General features: G+C 35.2%; 1 protein-coding gene across 1 annotated transcript; it reads right to left on the reverse strand.

The window, feature by feature from the left end:
- Window positions 1-4,133: 4,133 nt before the first annotated feature.
- LOC123542300 (40S ribosomal protein S27) lies at window positions 4,134-14,960 on the reverse strand. Its single transcript, XM_045328087.2, has 4 exons — window positions 14,841-14,960; window positions 8,182-8,290; window positions 6,843-6,953; window positions 4,134-4,388 (listed from the first exon to the last, which is right to left on the reverse strand). The coding sequence occupies exons 1-4, from the start codon at window positions 14,844-14,846 to the stop codon at window positions 4,360-4,362; spliced, it is 255 nt and encodes an 84-aa protein (XP_045184022.1). The 5' UTR covers window positions 14,847-14,960; the 3' UTR covers window positions 4,134-4,359.
- Window positions 14,961-15,406: the final 446 nt, after the last annotated feature.

Raw genomic sequence — 15,406 nt, forward strand, 5'->3', positions numbered from 1 at the left:
TTTGATTCAAACTTAAAATAGTTATTCAACATCATCACTCACATCATATGACACAAGGGCCATAATTTTTGCACCAGTATTTCATGAACTATCCCCACCGTTTACTTAGAATTTCAGGTAAAGTTTTGATGCACTTTCACACAATCTCAGTTATTACTAAATGGATTCAATTCAAACCACCTTATCAACCACATCATATGACTTAAGGTCCATAACTCTGGTACCAATATTTCATGAATTATCCCCCCTTTTTAATTAGAATTTCAGGTTTTAAGTTTTGATGCACTTTCACACTATCTCAGTTATTACTAAATGGATTTGATTCAAACTTAAAATAGTTGGTCAACTTATCACCCACATCATACGACACAAGATTTGTAACTCTGGTACCAATATTTTATGAATTATGATCCCTTTTCTTAGAATTTTCATGTTAAAATTTTGATGCACTTTCACTATCTCAGTTATTACTAAATGGACTTTATTCAAACTTACCATAGTTATTCAACATCATCACTCGCATCAAATGACACAAGGGCCATATAACTCTTGCACCAATATTTCATGAATTATCCCCCCTTTTTACTTAGAATTTCAGGTTTTAAGTTTTGATGCACTTTCACTCTATCTCAGTTATTACTAAATGGATTTGATTCAAACTTAAAATAGTTTTTCAACTTATCACCCACATCATACAACACAAGATTCGTAACTCTGATACCAATATTTCATGAATTATGCCCCCTATTACTTAGACTTTCAGGTTAATTTTGATGTATTTTCACTATATCTTAGTTATTACAAAATGGATTTTATTCAAACTCGAGTTGTTATTCACATCATCACCCACATATGACACAAGGTGCAAAAATCACTCTTGCACCAATATTTCATGAATTATCTCCCTTTTTCCTTAGAATTATACTTATTTAATGTTCTTTATCTCTCTTAATACTTAATACTTTTGACACAGACTCCAGCTATTGTCCAGTATCTTCATTCTTATTGGAGTCCTAAAACACTAGTGACAGCTCCAGCTTCCTCTGATGTGCCCAGTTCCACTATGCAGCATCGAAATAGTCGAGTGTGCTCTCTCCTGTGACAGCTCTTGTTTCTGACAAGGCCGGTGCTTACGTGGCCGAGTAGTTAAGGTTGCAGACTTGGATTCACTTGCCCCTCACTGATGTATTTCAGATCTATAGCCTCACTTGGGGCTTTGAATTCTTCGTGTGAGGAAGTCATCCTACTGATAATGCCACAATTGGCGTATCGTTTTCTTTTTTCAATCCTTGCAGCTTTGCTTGCCAGAGGACACAAGTTTACAGTGTGATCAGTCCCTCAAGGTGAAGAAAATGCAAAGTTTTGACCTTGAGCTGCCCAACCTTGGCCAGTGAGCATATTTCACGAAAATTCTTAGTCCTCTGTGGCCGAGTAGTTATTACGGTCGCCGGCTTTGAATCACTTACCCTTCACTGATGTGGGTTCAAGCCTCACTTGTGACGTTAGATTCTTCACATGAGGAAGTCATCCTACTAATATAATGCTAAACCATAATTCAGTTGCTCAAGGAATGAGGACATTACTGTAGAGCTGCTGAGAGAAGAACGAAGTTTGATCGCAACAGCTCAGCAGAGCTTTCGTTAACATAAAACTTCTCCGTACTGTTGTATTATCTAAGGTAGTCCAAATGCATGACTAGTTTCCTCCCCAAACAATCTGTCCACAGACAAGAGGGTCACTGACCCTAAAGCGCTCACCTGTGTACAAGGCTTCAAGACTAGCAGTTTCACACAAGATTTTTTTAAGTTTCTACTATATACATACTGGGAAAAGTGACCACGCCCTCTGGCGGCCATGTTTTTTCACGAATTAAAATAATTAGAACAATCTTGGTGGAGGGTCACACAAGGACTATTTTTGTAAAATTATTTTAAAATCGGGCTAGCTCTTTCACAAGATTTTTTTTAATTTCCACTATATACGTATTACATGGAAAAGTGACCACGCCCATGGTGGCCACTTTTTTTGATGAATCAAAATAATTTGAACAATCTTGGTAGAGGGTCACACCTGGACCATCTGTGTAAAATTATTTTAAAATCGGCCCAGCAGTTTCACACAAGATTTTTTTTATTTCCACTATATACATATAGGGAAAAGTGACCATGCCCCCTGGCGGCCATGTTTTTTTACAAATCGGTACAATTTGAACAATCTTGGTAGTGTGACATATGGACCATTTGTGTGAAATTATTTCAAAATCGAACCATTGGTTAAGAAGATGTTGTTGAAGATTTTTCTATGTTTAGCTATGGCCGCCACTATGTGCAACCAAGTGGAACCATTTGAACAACTTTGGTAGAGGACCATCCAAGCTAAGTTTCTTCAAAATCCCTTCAGTGGTTTTGGAGACGTCTTTTAAACACAACTGTTGACGACGGAGGGACGCATATCGGACACAGCGTGATCATAATAGCTCACCTCGAGCATTGCTCAGGTGAGCTAAAAATCAGAATATGAAATTGAATGTTAACTTCACAATTTTGACTATATCTAAAACAGCAATAAGTAAGGGTTCCGCTAGATATTCACCGACGAGATGTGAAAACGCAACAAACATTTGCCTGAATATTTGTTCTACAAAAAGCATCACCTTGAAATGTTCAACACATACTCTTCTCGATACTCTATACCTGTTGTTAACTTTACGTTCTGTTGCGCTGATTAAATTTGAACACAATGTGTACAGAGTATCGAGATGAGTATGTGTTGGACATTTCATGGTGATGCTTTATGTAGTACAAAATATATTCAGGCATTTTCGTACCTCTTCAGTGTACATAATACCGACGTCCTCTTCACAAAGATACGGACGACTTCCGAACATGAATTTGAAGTAAATGATGCAAGTTGTTGCATATCATCCCCTTTTCAATCCTTGTGCAGCTTTGCTTGCCTGAGGACAAAAGTTTACAGCGTGATCAGTCCCTTAATTCGAAGAAAATGTCTGACCTCAAGCTGCCTAAACTTGGCCAGTGAGCATATTCCACCAAAATTCTTAGTGGACTTCTGATGATAATAAATGGAAATGAAATCCAAAACTCGACCCATAAACTAAGTCTTGATGTGGTGCAAGTATCATCAAAATTTAACAACTATTATACAATGTTGTTACAGGTAATATGATGGGTCCCAATTAAGGACAAGCCACCAAGTAATGCAATCTTGGGCCGACATATGTACAAAATGTACATGGATTCCAACTGTGCCTCCACTTGGCAGTTCAGCCCATGTTTCCTTATAGTAATACCCCCCAAAGGGTTCACGATGATCAGTCCATAAAATCTAGACAAATAGACAGCGCAAAAGGTGCGCATCTTCCACAGCAGTTGAGCTCCAGATGATTCAACAGGCACTGGCAATCTAGTTTTTCAAACCACAGAGTAGATAATTTAAGTGCCATTGAGGTTAGAACACCCCACATTAACAAGAGCGTTTGTAAAACATATACGAGTCCTGGACATCCTGTCCCATAGCGTTTGTAAAACATGTACGAGTCCTGGACATCCCGTCCTATAGCGTTTGTAAAACATGTCAAGTCCTGGGCATCCCGTCCCATAGCGTTTGTAAAACGTGTACGAGTCCTGAACATCCCGTCCCATAGCATTTGTAAAACATGTACGAGTCCTGGACAGCCCGTCCCATATTTAGTCCCGTGATCCGTTTAACTTTGACCTACAGACACCACACGTTCTTGATCAGAAACCAAATGGTCTACCGATCAACCGTAAACGTAACAATATTATACTCCTTATGGAGCTTAAATGAACGTACCACAGTAAATAAATATGCACTTTTCATAGTCACTCATTTCATACAATTTCTTATATTATTTACAAAATACAGTATGCAAGAATAACCATGACTAGTTGAAGGTACAGATGGGAATATCTGGTTCTAAGGCAACTGATTTTACTTTCAAGGTAGCCTCATTATTAGCTGTCCCTCAAGTCGGATATAATTTCCTGCATCTGCAACCAGAGAAATGTTCTTATCTCCGACTCTGTGGCCATTTTTTTTCAAGGACAATAATCCATTCCTAATTGGAAAGTAACAAATTAATAACAAACAGATTTTCATGTAGATGACTGATTTTAATGGTATTTTAAATAATGGCATAAAGAAAAGAGAAATATTGACTGAACCAGTCTGTCAAAATGAAAGTTTAGCACAGTCTATGACACAGTCTATCAGAATGACAAAGTGACCAGTCTAACACAATGATACTGTAGCACAGTCTATCACAATATAACCATTGCAATCAATCCTCTACACGTTTCTTTTTTTTCTTCTTTCAGTCTAGTGTTGCTTTCGTCTGAAGGAACAGCCTGAAAACAACAAAACAAATATTGTTAAAGACTGAAATTTTGTTTTCATTTTTCTCTATCATTGTTTAACCAATCTGAACTTTCAAAAATATTTTACAATTCCAAGTACGTATAAAATCACTGATATTTGCTTAAATATAGACGAAATGCTTATCTCAATTCTATTCTACAAATTCATGTTTTCATGAGTGTACATTTTGCTACCAGAATGAAATTTTATGCCCACGAAATGTAACGATACTTACTGATATAGTACACGATATTCATACAAGCATATGAAAAAGTGGTAAGCAGTGAGACATATAACAATTTTTTCTCAGTTTTGGGGGGATTAGTGGCAGGGCCTGTAAGGATGGGAAAATTGTGCTAAATATCATCTACCAAGTTTTAAAGCAATTTTTTGGAGCGGAATTTCAGTCAAAACTGTAAAAAAAAGTGTTTTGGGGAGAAAGAATGGGGCCGAATTTCAGCCCAAAAAACTGTCTTCTAAACAAACCTTATTATGGAAACAATCATCAATCATTTTACAACTTCAACTGCTAGGTGCCTCCAGCACTTCAGTGATGTCCAATTAATGATAACAATTTTTAGCCTCATTTTCACCTTATGATAATGGGGGACACTTACTAACCAAAGACAATCACAGGGTTCGAATTTAGCCAGATTTTCTACCTGCATTTTTTCGCAAGTGGTATTTTTTTTAACTTGCTAAATCATGGTTCATACAGACCTTCCAAAAAAAAAAATTCAAGTAGTTTTCAAGGAGTTTTCAAGTAGTTTTCCTCCATTTTCAAGGACTAAAATAGGCGCAATGTCACTGTTGTTGAGACATGAAATAACCAATTTAATTCCAATTTAGGACAAAATTAAACAATGTAACACAAGATTTACCTTCAACGCATCGCGGATAAATTACACAGTGTGAAAATTACTTGAAAGAGCATAAAACCCGTAAAGTACAGTACCGTACCGTACTATCGCCGACTCCGTTGCAGGCCCTAATGGCGGTAACGGTTGTTTTTTCCCGTCGTTTTTTAGTTTATTTTGGTCCGTTTATAATGTTTGTCCGTTTTCACTTTGCACCCGACGAATTTAAGGACTATTTGCCATCTTTTGTACGTTTTTTTCCTAAATTCAAGTTGTTTTCAAGTAGTTTCTGACTGTTACAAAATTCAAGTAGTTTTCAAGGAGTAGGCATCAAATTCAAGGACTTTTCATGGCCTGTGCGAACCATGTAAATGAAAAAACAACTTGCATTTTCCGCGACTTGTCACTTTACTACAACATTAACACAAACATCCACGTGACGAGTCAAGCCAATCGTATCTGCGCTATGTAAATAGTAACTTATTATAGATTACCAAAAAACCCACCGAATGCGGTAAACGTCATCAAAATTAGCGCAGGTACTTGTCAGCAGTTGAAAAGACATGCGTACGGGACGTATCGAGTGTAAACTTCCTTTTACGACAAAAGATGAAAGAGTGCTCCGAAATTCGTTCTGCAAATGACAATGCGCTGCAATGACCGCGAGTTGTTAAAGAAAGAACAGTGTAAGATCGAGACGACCGTTAGAAATGCACATTATTCGGCCAAAGATTTTCACTCGCAAAAAAATGCTAGTGTCTGAAATCTCACCTGGCAGTTTGAAATTTGCACTCGCATTTCGCGAGTATGCGAGTTTAAATTCGAACCCTGAATCATCCTTGTATGTTTGATGTTGAGCAGGACCAAGCCCTTTTAAAGTTCCTCATTTCAAATTTATCATTGCCTTTAACTTTCAATGTCAATGACCCCAAAGCAATATGGGTCACCTATTGACCACAAGCTACTACCTTATGAAATATGGCAGCCTTAACTCTTATCAGCCTGCACATCTTTTTACAGTTAATGGTACTGTCCAAATAGGAAGATGGACAAGGTCATTATAGAAATTTAGCAGGGTAAGGGTTAAGCCTGAAGTATGTACTGTCTTAATCTTCAAGGTCACTGCACACTGACATATCTACCATATAGTGAAATTGTGAAACAACCTGTACAATACCTTCTCTAAGCCTAGCTTAACGTCCCACAGGCTGACACAAACAACACTACCGAACAGTATAAGCAATAATTACACTCTACCCTACAGTAGCAGTCCCAGATACAATACTCATTTAAAATCATACAGTGAAATTGTGAAGAAGTGTACCCTTCCCACTGTAACTTATAAGCCTGGGTTACCTACATTACACTACCATACAGTAACAGTTCCAGATTTAATAGTAAAATTAAATCTGTGTCCTGCCAAGTGTAAGCTTGGCACACTACATTACTATACAGTAGTTATAGAATTTGCTTCACAACTGAGCTACAACAATTTAGTATAAAGTTAAAACTAATACACACTACCAGTGACCAGTAGCAGTTTCCTATACAATAATACCCTAAATTTTTGAGAAACCTGTACCATACCTTCTGTGAGCCTGGCTTTACCGCCTGTAGGCTGACACAGTACTGTACTGCAACCAACACACAAAACCACTGTCTGTGCATGACTGAAAACTGTGGTTATTTTGTAACAGCCTGAAAAAATATAACATTAAAAGTTCAAGCATATTTGTTCTGGATGACGAGTATTCATGGATACAGATGTTACATAATTCATAAACACATTTGTACTACAGTTATATTATGGCCAAGAATTGCGAACTTGGGAAATTCGTAATTTTTGTTTTGTTTTGCAGCTCTAAGAAGACAATAATTTTGTCGATGTAAACCGTCCAAATAACAGTTCCTATGTAAGGTAGTGGACCCATAATTACAATCAGTAATTTTTCCTGTGTAATGTTTCATCCGAATGTAGTAGAGTATAAGGGTGCTTTCCTTGCTACAGAGCTAGCTTTTATTGCAAAGTGGTAGAGTGTCCGCCTTAGATGTGAGAGGTCCCGGGTTTGATTCCAAAACAGGGCTGTAATCTTTTCAGTCTGTTACATTTGGCACCCAACGTAAATAACTCGTATCTTGGAAACCTCCAACAGAAGTTTAACCACGTGGAATACGAGGACAAATTCTAAAATGGAGGTGGTTAATGTAGTAGGGTCCATGAAAGGGTGCACTTATATGTCCTAGCTTTAGAGCTAGCATTTAGTGAAGTGGTAGTGTCAGCCTTTGATGTGAGAGGTCCCAGGTTTGATTCCCAGTCAGGGCTGAAATATTTTCAGTCCGTTACACAACTACGAATTCAGCACTTCCCTAAAGGTACAGAAATCGGTGTCTCTGACCACCGAAGCATCATAATTGGTGCACTACCTTAAATGTTAACTGTCCTTTTATTCAATAGTTATTGAAAACAGAGTGATAGAAGCCAGAGACTACAAAGTCCAGATGAATAAATTCTCAAAATCGAAGTCCAACATACAACTGTACTGTGCACATCATTTAAATGAACAAAACCAAAATTCATTTAAGCAGCAAAACATCAAAAGTTTGGCGGTCTATTTTCTCAAATACATTTTTTTTCACATTTATAAATATTAAAAGTAAAACAATTTAAACATATGACCAAAACAGTTGTCCTGTGAACTTTAATAAAATAAACTGTATTAAAATTTAGTTAAATGAAGTGACCGAGTATTCCCATTATATCTGTAAATACTGATCCCTACTGGGTGGCTAGTATGAAGCTTGTGGACCCAAAAGTACTTCCTGTTACATCTTATACTTGTGTTATTTTGTGTCTTTGGGTCACAATGCATGATCTCGTTGATTTTTTTATTAAAATTTAGAACTGAATGAATTTTGAATATCTCACCTGGACATTTGACGTCCATGAAGTAGCTGTTTGGACTTTGGACCAGTCTCTTCAACTTGCATTTTCTCTTCTCCTCCTCTGCACTGGGATGAAGTAAATCTTTTGCTAACTGAAACAAGAAAAACCGGTTAAGTATCTAAGCATATTTCAACCCAAATGTGCACACTAACTGAGAAGGTTATGGTTCTATTTTGGGATCAAGAACATGTATAAGACAATAGCAGTGCTAGTTTTGTTTTCAGCGTGGCACAGCGCCATGTCCCTTTTCTTACGCACCACATTACCTTCCTTAAGTATGTACCACATACCCTTTTTACCGCCCGTTTTCTAAATCTGATATAAATTGACACATTTTTTTCCGCTATAAATCTATCTCCGGTAAAAGGAGGTAATCTCAAAGCAAAAAAGTATTTTCCCCTCAATTCTGAATTTAAAATTCCCATGTGAGTGTTACCTTGTAGGATAAATGCCGTTTTAAAATAGTTTTGCTCATTTCTATATATATTTTGGTTATTAAAACAGGGATATAAACTAGCTATTTTTATTTAGGGGCCCAGACTGTCAAAAATAAATGTTTACCATTAGGTATATGGACATTTTCTCCAACAATTTAGGTGCCCAGCCAAAAATCTAGGGGCCATGGGCTACTGCTAATTTATATCCCTCTTAAAACAACAGTTATTTTATTGAACAATAACTGAAATGCAATCCATTAATATTTTACATAAAAAATATCTTTTATACATGATTTTGGCAATTTGCAAAATTTCCCAATTCAGACACTTTCTGAGAGCATTTTTCCAATTCCACTAGTCTTGGTGGCATTCCCAAAATGATGCAAAACAAGTCCTGACTGATGACCCTGACCATGTATTTCATGCTTCGTGCATCGCATAGTGGGTAACATGTTTGATTACTACAATATGATTATTAATCGATAACATGAGTTAAGGGCATAAAGTTAACATTATAAATGTTGCTACTGTCAACTGTCCAGGAGGCACGCTCACCAGGCAGAAGTCATGCATAGATTTCCGTTAATAACTCATATAATATAAGTTTGTTGAATCTGTCAAAGAAATAACACTGAGACTGTCTACTGAAAATGCAGATCAACCTAAAATTTTCAATTGTAAGAAAGCTCAACTTCCAATTGTAATTTTTGCTTGCAGTTTGCGAGTATGCACATTATAAGTCGAAGCTTGTGCAGAACAAAATTCACAAATTTTTGATGGGTTTTAAATTTCGTAGTTTACAGGTCTGACCAAGTTGTATGTTTACAGAACGTTTCCAGTCACTGACTAGTATTTTGTCTATAATTCATTTAAAAATTGAAAAATTGATAAAAAAATCAAAAATTTCCAATAATAAACATATGGCAGGCCCTTTCCGATCATGTATGGCCCTTTTTACAGAAAGGGCCCTTTCCGGTATCTAGTCAAAGCCTAGACCAAATAATTTAACGTCAGAACTGATTCCGAGATATTTTCGTGATAGGACAGGCTCCGTCTCTGTACGTCAAAACCAGTACAGACTTTTTCTGTGGTAAATATAGATTTAGGAATATATAAAAACAGGATCAGACAATTATACTTAAATGATAAAATTGTAACACAAAATAAAATTGAATCATTTTATGGTTTAAACATAATGTTCAGTAAAACATGTTAATAAAATATAAGCACTGTAATTTTTCATTTTGGCTACCTTGCTGTTTTTACATGTCGGCCATTACACTCAGTACAGCCAACAGTGCGGTTGGTCGATATTGATCACATGACACGAATCGGAGCTATGTAAAATTTGTGTAAACTTTAGGATGCGTTGTTAAAAACAGTGACAAACTCGTGTTTTGCCTTTTGTTCACATTAACATCAACTAAATGGAAGGATGCAATGGATATTCTTTCCAGGTATCTTCAAATTTTACTAATATTTTTATTTTTAATAGTTAAAATTTATGCGATTTTATCACAATACCACAACTGTAATATGTTGATATTATTATAGTAACTATTAATTCATATTCCTACCTATTATCTAACCTTTCAAAATAAATTGCGTCTTACATGCTACGCAATATGTTGATGCAATGCTTTTATGTTTATTCATTTGCGTATCGGCTTTAAAAGCTCTTCAGGGCTTGTGTTTTTCTGTGTATTGTGTACCAGTGTTATTATCCAGACTTTTATAAATAAATATTACTTGACTTGATTCGACTCACGTACAATTAATTGAACTAGTCAAACCCCACTTCCAAAGAATTTAGAACATTAAAAAGAAAATGAGATTATCACCTGTTTTTGAATGTTCAGTGTCTGCAAGTACCATTTTTTTTTTAGTATTTATTATTCATATCGATTATCGGACCTCTAGACACGAATTGTCTAGCCACTGCCCTTTTTAAAACTTTACAGATTTTCCAATGATTCCTAACTGATGCGACTATACTGCAACAGTAATCTTCCTTAGAGGCACTATATAATATTAAAAGAAAGAATCATACCTATTTGTGTCAAACAACCTATCATCAGGGGAATTTTATTCCGAGAAAGGGAAAAAAAACACGTTATTTTAGGAGGGGAATGGTACCCATATTCGGCCCCAAAAATGACCGAACGAGTGCCCTGCTGTGACACATAAGCAAACACCATTTAAATACCCCAACAAAAGTGATTTTTTACCCAAATTTCCTTCAATAACCTTTGCCTTTTACAATCGCAGCCATGTTGGATTCGGATCTACGCTTATAAAGCTAAACAGTTATTCCAGCATCCCAAAATTTGATTGACATGCGCATTACCTTGAATATAATTTAAGCGTTGTATTATCAACAAGAAGTGATATCAAAGTTAGTAACATCAGTCAGCAGGGGTGTAACTGTTTTAAGTTATGTAACCTATTTCAGTTACTTTTTCAAGCATTTTATAACCTGTATTAGTTACAAAATATAGTTAACTCAGGTAAGTTATTAAAAAAAAGTCTTTTTGCTGTTCTCACAAAGTGAAATTAGTAGCAAACTGAGGCTAGTCAAATTCTCTTTTAGTCTGAGCATGACCTGATAAGCATGACTGGATATTAATAATGAGATATTAACCCTTTCCCACATCGATACGTTTATCACCGTATCTATCGATTACCAAACAGAAACGTATTGACCCATGTCTATCGGTTCCCCGATAGAAACGTATTATACCAATTAACGGCCATTTGAACAAAATCGTTTTATCCCGTGTCTCATAATCAATCGCTTTATTTTCGTTCTTTTCCTAAAGAAACAAATTCCGGATGTTTACTAACTCAAAATATGGGATTTCGTCATCATTATTTACGTACAAGATCATGTGGTTACTATTTAAATTTATCGAGTACTTTGCAAAGAAAGACACCGGGGTTTTTTCCTACATGTGCACGACACTACGTTAGGGGTGACTATTGAGGCCAATTTTGACTATTGCAATACTATTGATATTGCTTAAAAACTATTGCGATACTATTCTATTGCAGGTTACTATTGCAATACTATTGCAACAGTTATCGGCCATCATATTTTATACAGTAAAGCTAACAACTGGCATTGTTACACAGTGTAAGAGACGACACTGTTTATAATTGCTGTTAACACACATTGAGATGTTTGTATAACTGAAACGGACAGAAATAATTCTAACATTAAATATTTCTTGCCTTCCTTGGCTTTGGAACAATAAGTAAAACAATAAACCTATGCAAGGTATACTCAAACGAATTGGCCATTTTGTTGCGAATATCAACATGTTTAATAACCCAAAGCATCGAAAAAGACGAAAATTAACAGATCGGGTTAAGGTGTACCAGCACTAAATGAAGGGCCCTACCGAACAGTTTGCTATATAATACAAGTAGCCTTCTTTCTCCATGTCCATAGTACATTTTCTCATCTAAAATTAACAGGTTATTTAAATATATTTAATCAAAGTTTCTAAGAAACTAAATTTATTAATTATCTCCCAGACTTCTCAGTCCTTTATGGTAGTTTAATTCCGTGAGGGTAATTATTGTAATGGAGACGTAAACATTTTCCGAGGCGCAAATGAAAGCTGGCTCTGTTTCTTGGTTTATAAATTATAAATTATTTCTGTATTTACTAAAATTTCAAAACTATCGGACCTATCGATTGTTGAAGGAACTATCGGCGATTGTTATTGGATCGTGACTTTTCTATCGATGCATGCTATCGGGACACTTAGTATCGCAATGCATCGATAGTTCGATGTATCGTTACACCCCTACACTACGTCATGGAAAATTACTGAGAAAACTGCTTGCAACTGGCCGGTTGGCAGGCTTTCCTCGTTCTAAAAATAACAACCATTTAACATCAAAGTATTTTTAAATGTGTTAGGTCATGAAGGTCACACGTGATACATGCAGATTTCCCCTAAACAACAATTTGTGTATACGATGGCTTGGAATTTATGGCCTTACATAACGGGAAGTGTTAATCAAAACAGAAAGACCGCGGCTTTCAAATATTTTATGACACCCCAAGAGTTAATTGCAGCGGAAGTCACCGTGATGTACCGACGTTTGATCATCAAAATATCACGTAATATTATCCTAAAATTTTAATTTTTAGCAAAAGAATACTGTAGTCGGTTACGACACTCGATCTCAGCGATCTTTTTGCACTTTCAGAAATTTTACGATCCGTTATTTTTGTAGTGTTATTCAGTTTGATGGTTGTTTTTTTATATAAATACTTAATGATTCCGATTCGGAAGATAGGTCTATTACTATAAATCAAACTTTGAAACATCAAAATGAAATTGTACATGAATTTCAATGTGAAAGTAATCCAAAACAGAATTTTTTGCCTAAAAATATATATTCCCGTACTTTAACACTTTATATCTTCGAAACTCAAAGAGAAACTTCAACAAATTTTGTATCATCAGAAAGAGAATTTAAATTGCTATAAACTTTATATTGATAAAAATAATGTCAAACTTACAGAAAATATTAAAATAATGACATTTTTAACAGAAGTGTGTGTAATCACAAAATAATGCCAACACCTCTGTTCAGATAAGACAGTCACCTTTATCAGCCATATACCGATTATTGATTATTGATTATCACTTATCAGTTTTATGTAAAAGAGGTTACTTTGGCTTCTTTCTGTGTGGTAAAGGGTTAAGAGTTTTATAGCTTTAAAGCTTTTGCGTAAAACTTTATCAGCCTTGCTGGAAAGATAAAAGGTCATGGATTCAGGAAATAATTGCATTAGTCTCATTCAAAATGAGGAATTGGCACAGAAGGGCTTTGTAATATTTCATGATAACTGAAACAAGTTATGAAAGTTTAACCAATAACTCAAATGGGTTATAAACTGCGGTAACTTGAAACAGTTACACCCCTGACTGAACATGTTGGTTAATTAATGATATAAGCCATTATGTTATATAAATCAAGAGTGGATCAAGGAGTTTGGTTGATAATTATCTAAAGCTTTCATTTCTTTAATTTTGATATTATCTCTCCTCTGTGATGATTAGCATGGATTTAGTGACATCAGACATGTGTCATTTTCTGTCTTGCTTTCCATAGTATTCAATCTGTTAATATATGTATTATCACAATGGCATGAGTGCATTTATTATTCCATTTTGTAGCTTATACACCACTTTCTTAGATAACTTAAAAAAAAAAAAAAAAAAAAAAAAAAATGATTTGCGGTAATTTTATATTTTGGTTTATGTCATTTTTTTTAGTGTTCTGGCGCCGAATCAAAGGGAAATCACTCAAAATTACTCAGATATCAACATGGCGGAACACATGCTGCAGTGGCATTGAGAAATCTTGAAACAAAAATGCTTTTTAACACTAGAAATTGTTGTGTTTGACAATAAATAATATGTAAGTAGTACATGCTAATATATTTCAAAAATAATGAAATAATTTGAAAACTTCACCTCGGAGGGCTGTTCTTTAGTTTTTCCCATGATGCGGAAATATAAAATACATGTGAAATAATGGTCAGTTGATAACTTTACTGAGCCGATACACTGATCAGTGTATTGCGGAATACACCAATTGGTGCATGATACACCGAATCGATCGGTGCATGATGCACCAATCCGGCAATATACTAAGTACTGTTACTAGACCTGATTAATAATTTGATCCAATAATTTTAAACTCTGTAGACTAATAAATTTGTGATTAATATTTATTCGTACCAGCTACTAAGCAGTGGGCTTGAACAAATTTGTTATCTTGCTTGTATATGTACATATTGCTGCATGAAACTTTGTTATAATTCTGGTACGACTTGTTTTGAGTACGAGTTTTCTAATCTAGGTCATGTCGCAATTCCACATGGAATGAAATTCAACATCAGGTAGTAACTTCGATCTTGTATCATCAAACAGAATGGCATGGCGTTATATAATTATACAGAATAACGTTCTGCGCCTCTGCGCCTACACAAAACCATCGTAAACTTGTTGACGTCTCCTAGAAGCGAAAACTCAGCAAAGTCGACGAAGATACAAGATCACTTGCATCAATACATCCAAATTCTAAATGGCTATAACTATTTTAACATGCCTATATATATTCCTGTTCAAATTGTGCAAAGTTTCTCTGTATTTTCAGTAAAATATCACCAATACTTACAGGCATGTTGATTTGGTTTGTGATCCGATCAGAAAAGGAAGTTCCACGGGGTTTGCACGTGGTATATCAAAAACTTATTCTAGTCGGGTTTACAAAATTTCGCGTTAAAATACTGGCTGCTGTTTATAAACATAGAAGTAAACAATGTACTTACTACAAAAAAAATCATTGCACAACAGCCAGCAACAGCATTTATTTTCGTAACAATCAAAGATCTAATTATTTCTTTTTATAAATATCACCGTTGCACAACAGAAAGGCAATGTTTTAACTATTCAGTTCTAAAAATAGTATTAGTTAGAAAGACATAACCTGAAGTCATGTTACTTTTGTATGTTATGTCTCTGTTCAAAGAAGTATAAAATACATTATTTTTATAGCTCTTTGCTCTGTTATTGTTGTTGACTACGTTTTTATATTTTCTTGTAATACTACTAGTATTATATATGGTTGTTATCCACCAAGAGCTATTCCTAGCTAATGCTTTGATGATTATATGCCCGACTATATCTATAAATAAAATCTGATGAAAAGAAATATTTAAATATATTATATAGAATCTAGAT

This window comes from Mercenaria mercenaria, chromosome 19 (assembly GCF_021730395.1).
Source record: "Mercenaria mercenaria strain notata chromosome 19, MADL_Memer_1, whole genome shotgun sequence".
In the NCBI taxonomy this organism is placed as follows: Eukaryota; Metazoa; Mollusca; class Bivalvia; order Venerida; family Veneridae; genus Mercenaria; species Mercenaria mercenaria.

Coding starts and splice junctions, on each gene's coding strand:
- LOC123542300 (XM_045328087.2), bottom strand. Junction 6,954..8,181: donor CATGGACGTCAAATGTCCAG/GTGAGATATTCA, acceptor ATATTTTTTCAG/GCTGTTACAAAATAACCACA. Junction 4,389..6,842: donor TAAAGCCAGGCTCACAGAAG/GTATGGTACAGG, acceptor TGTTGTTTTCAG/GCTGTTCCTTCAGACGAAAG.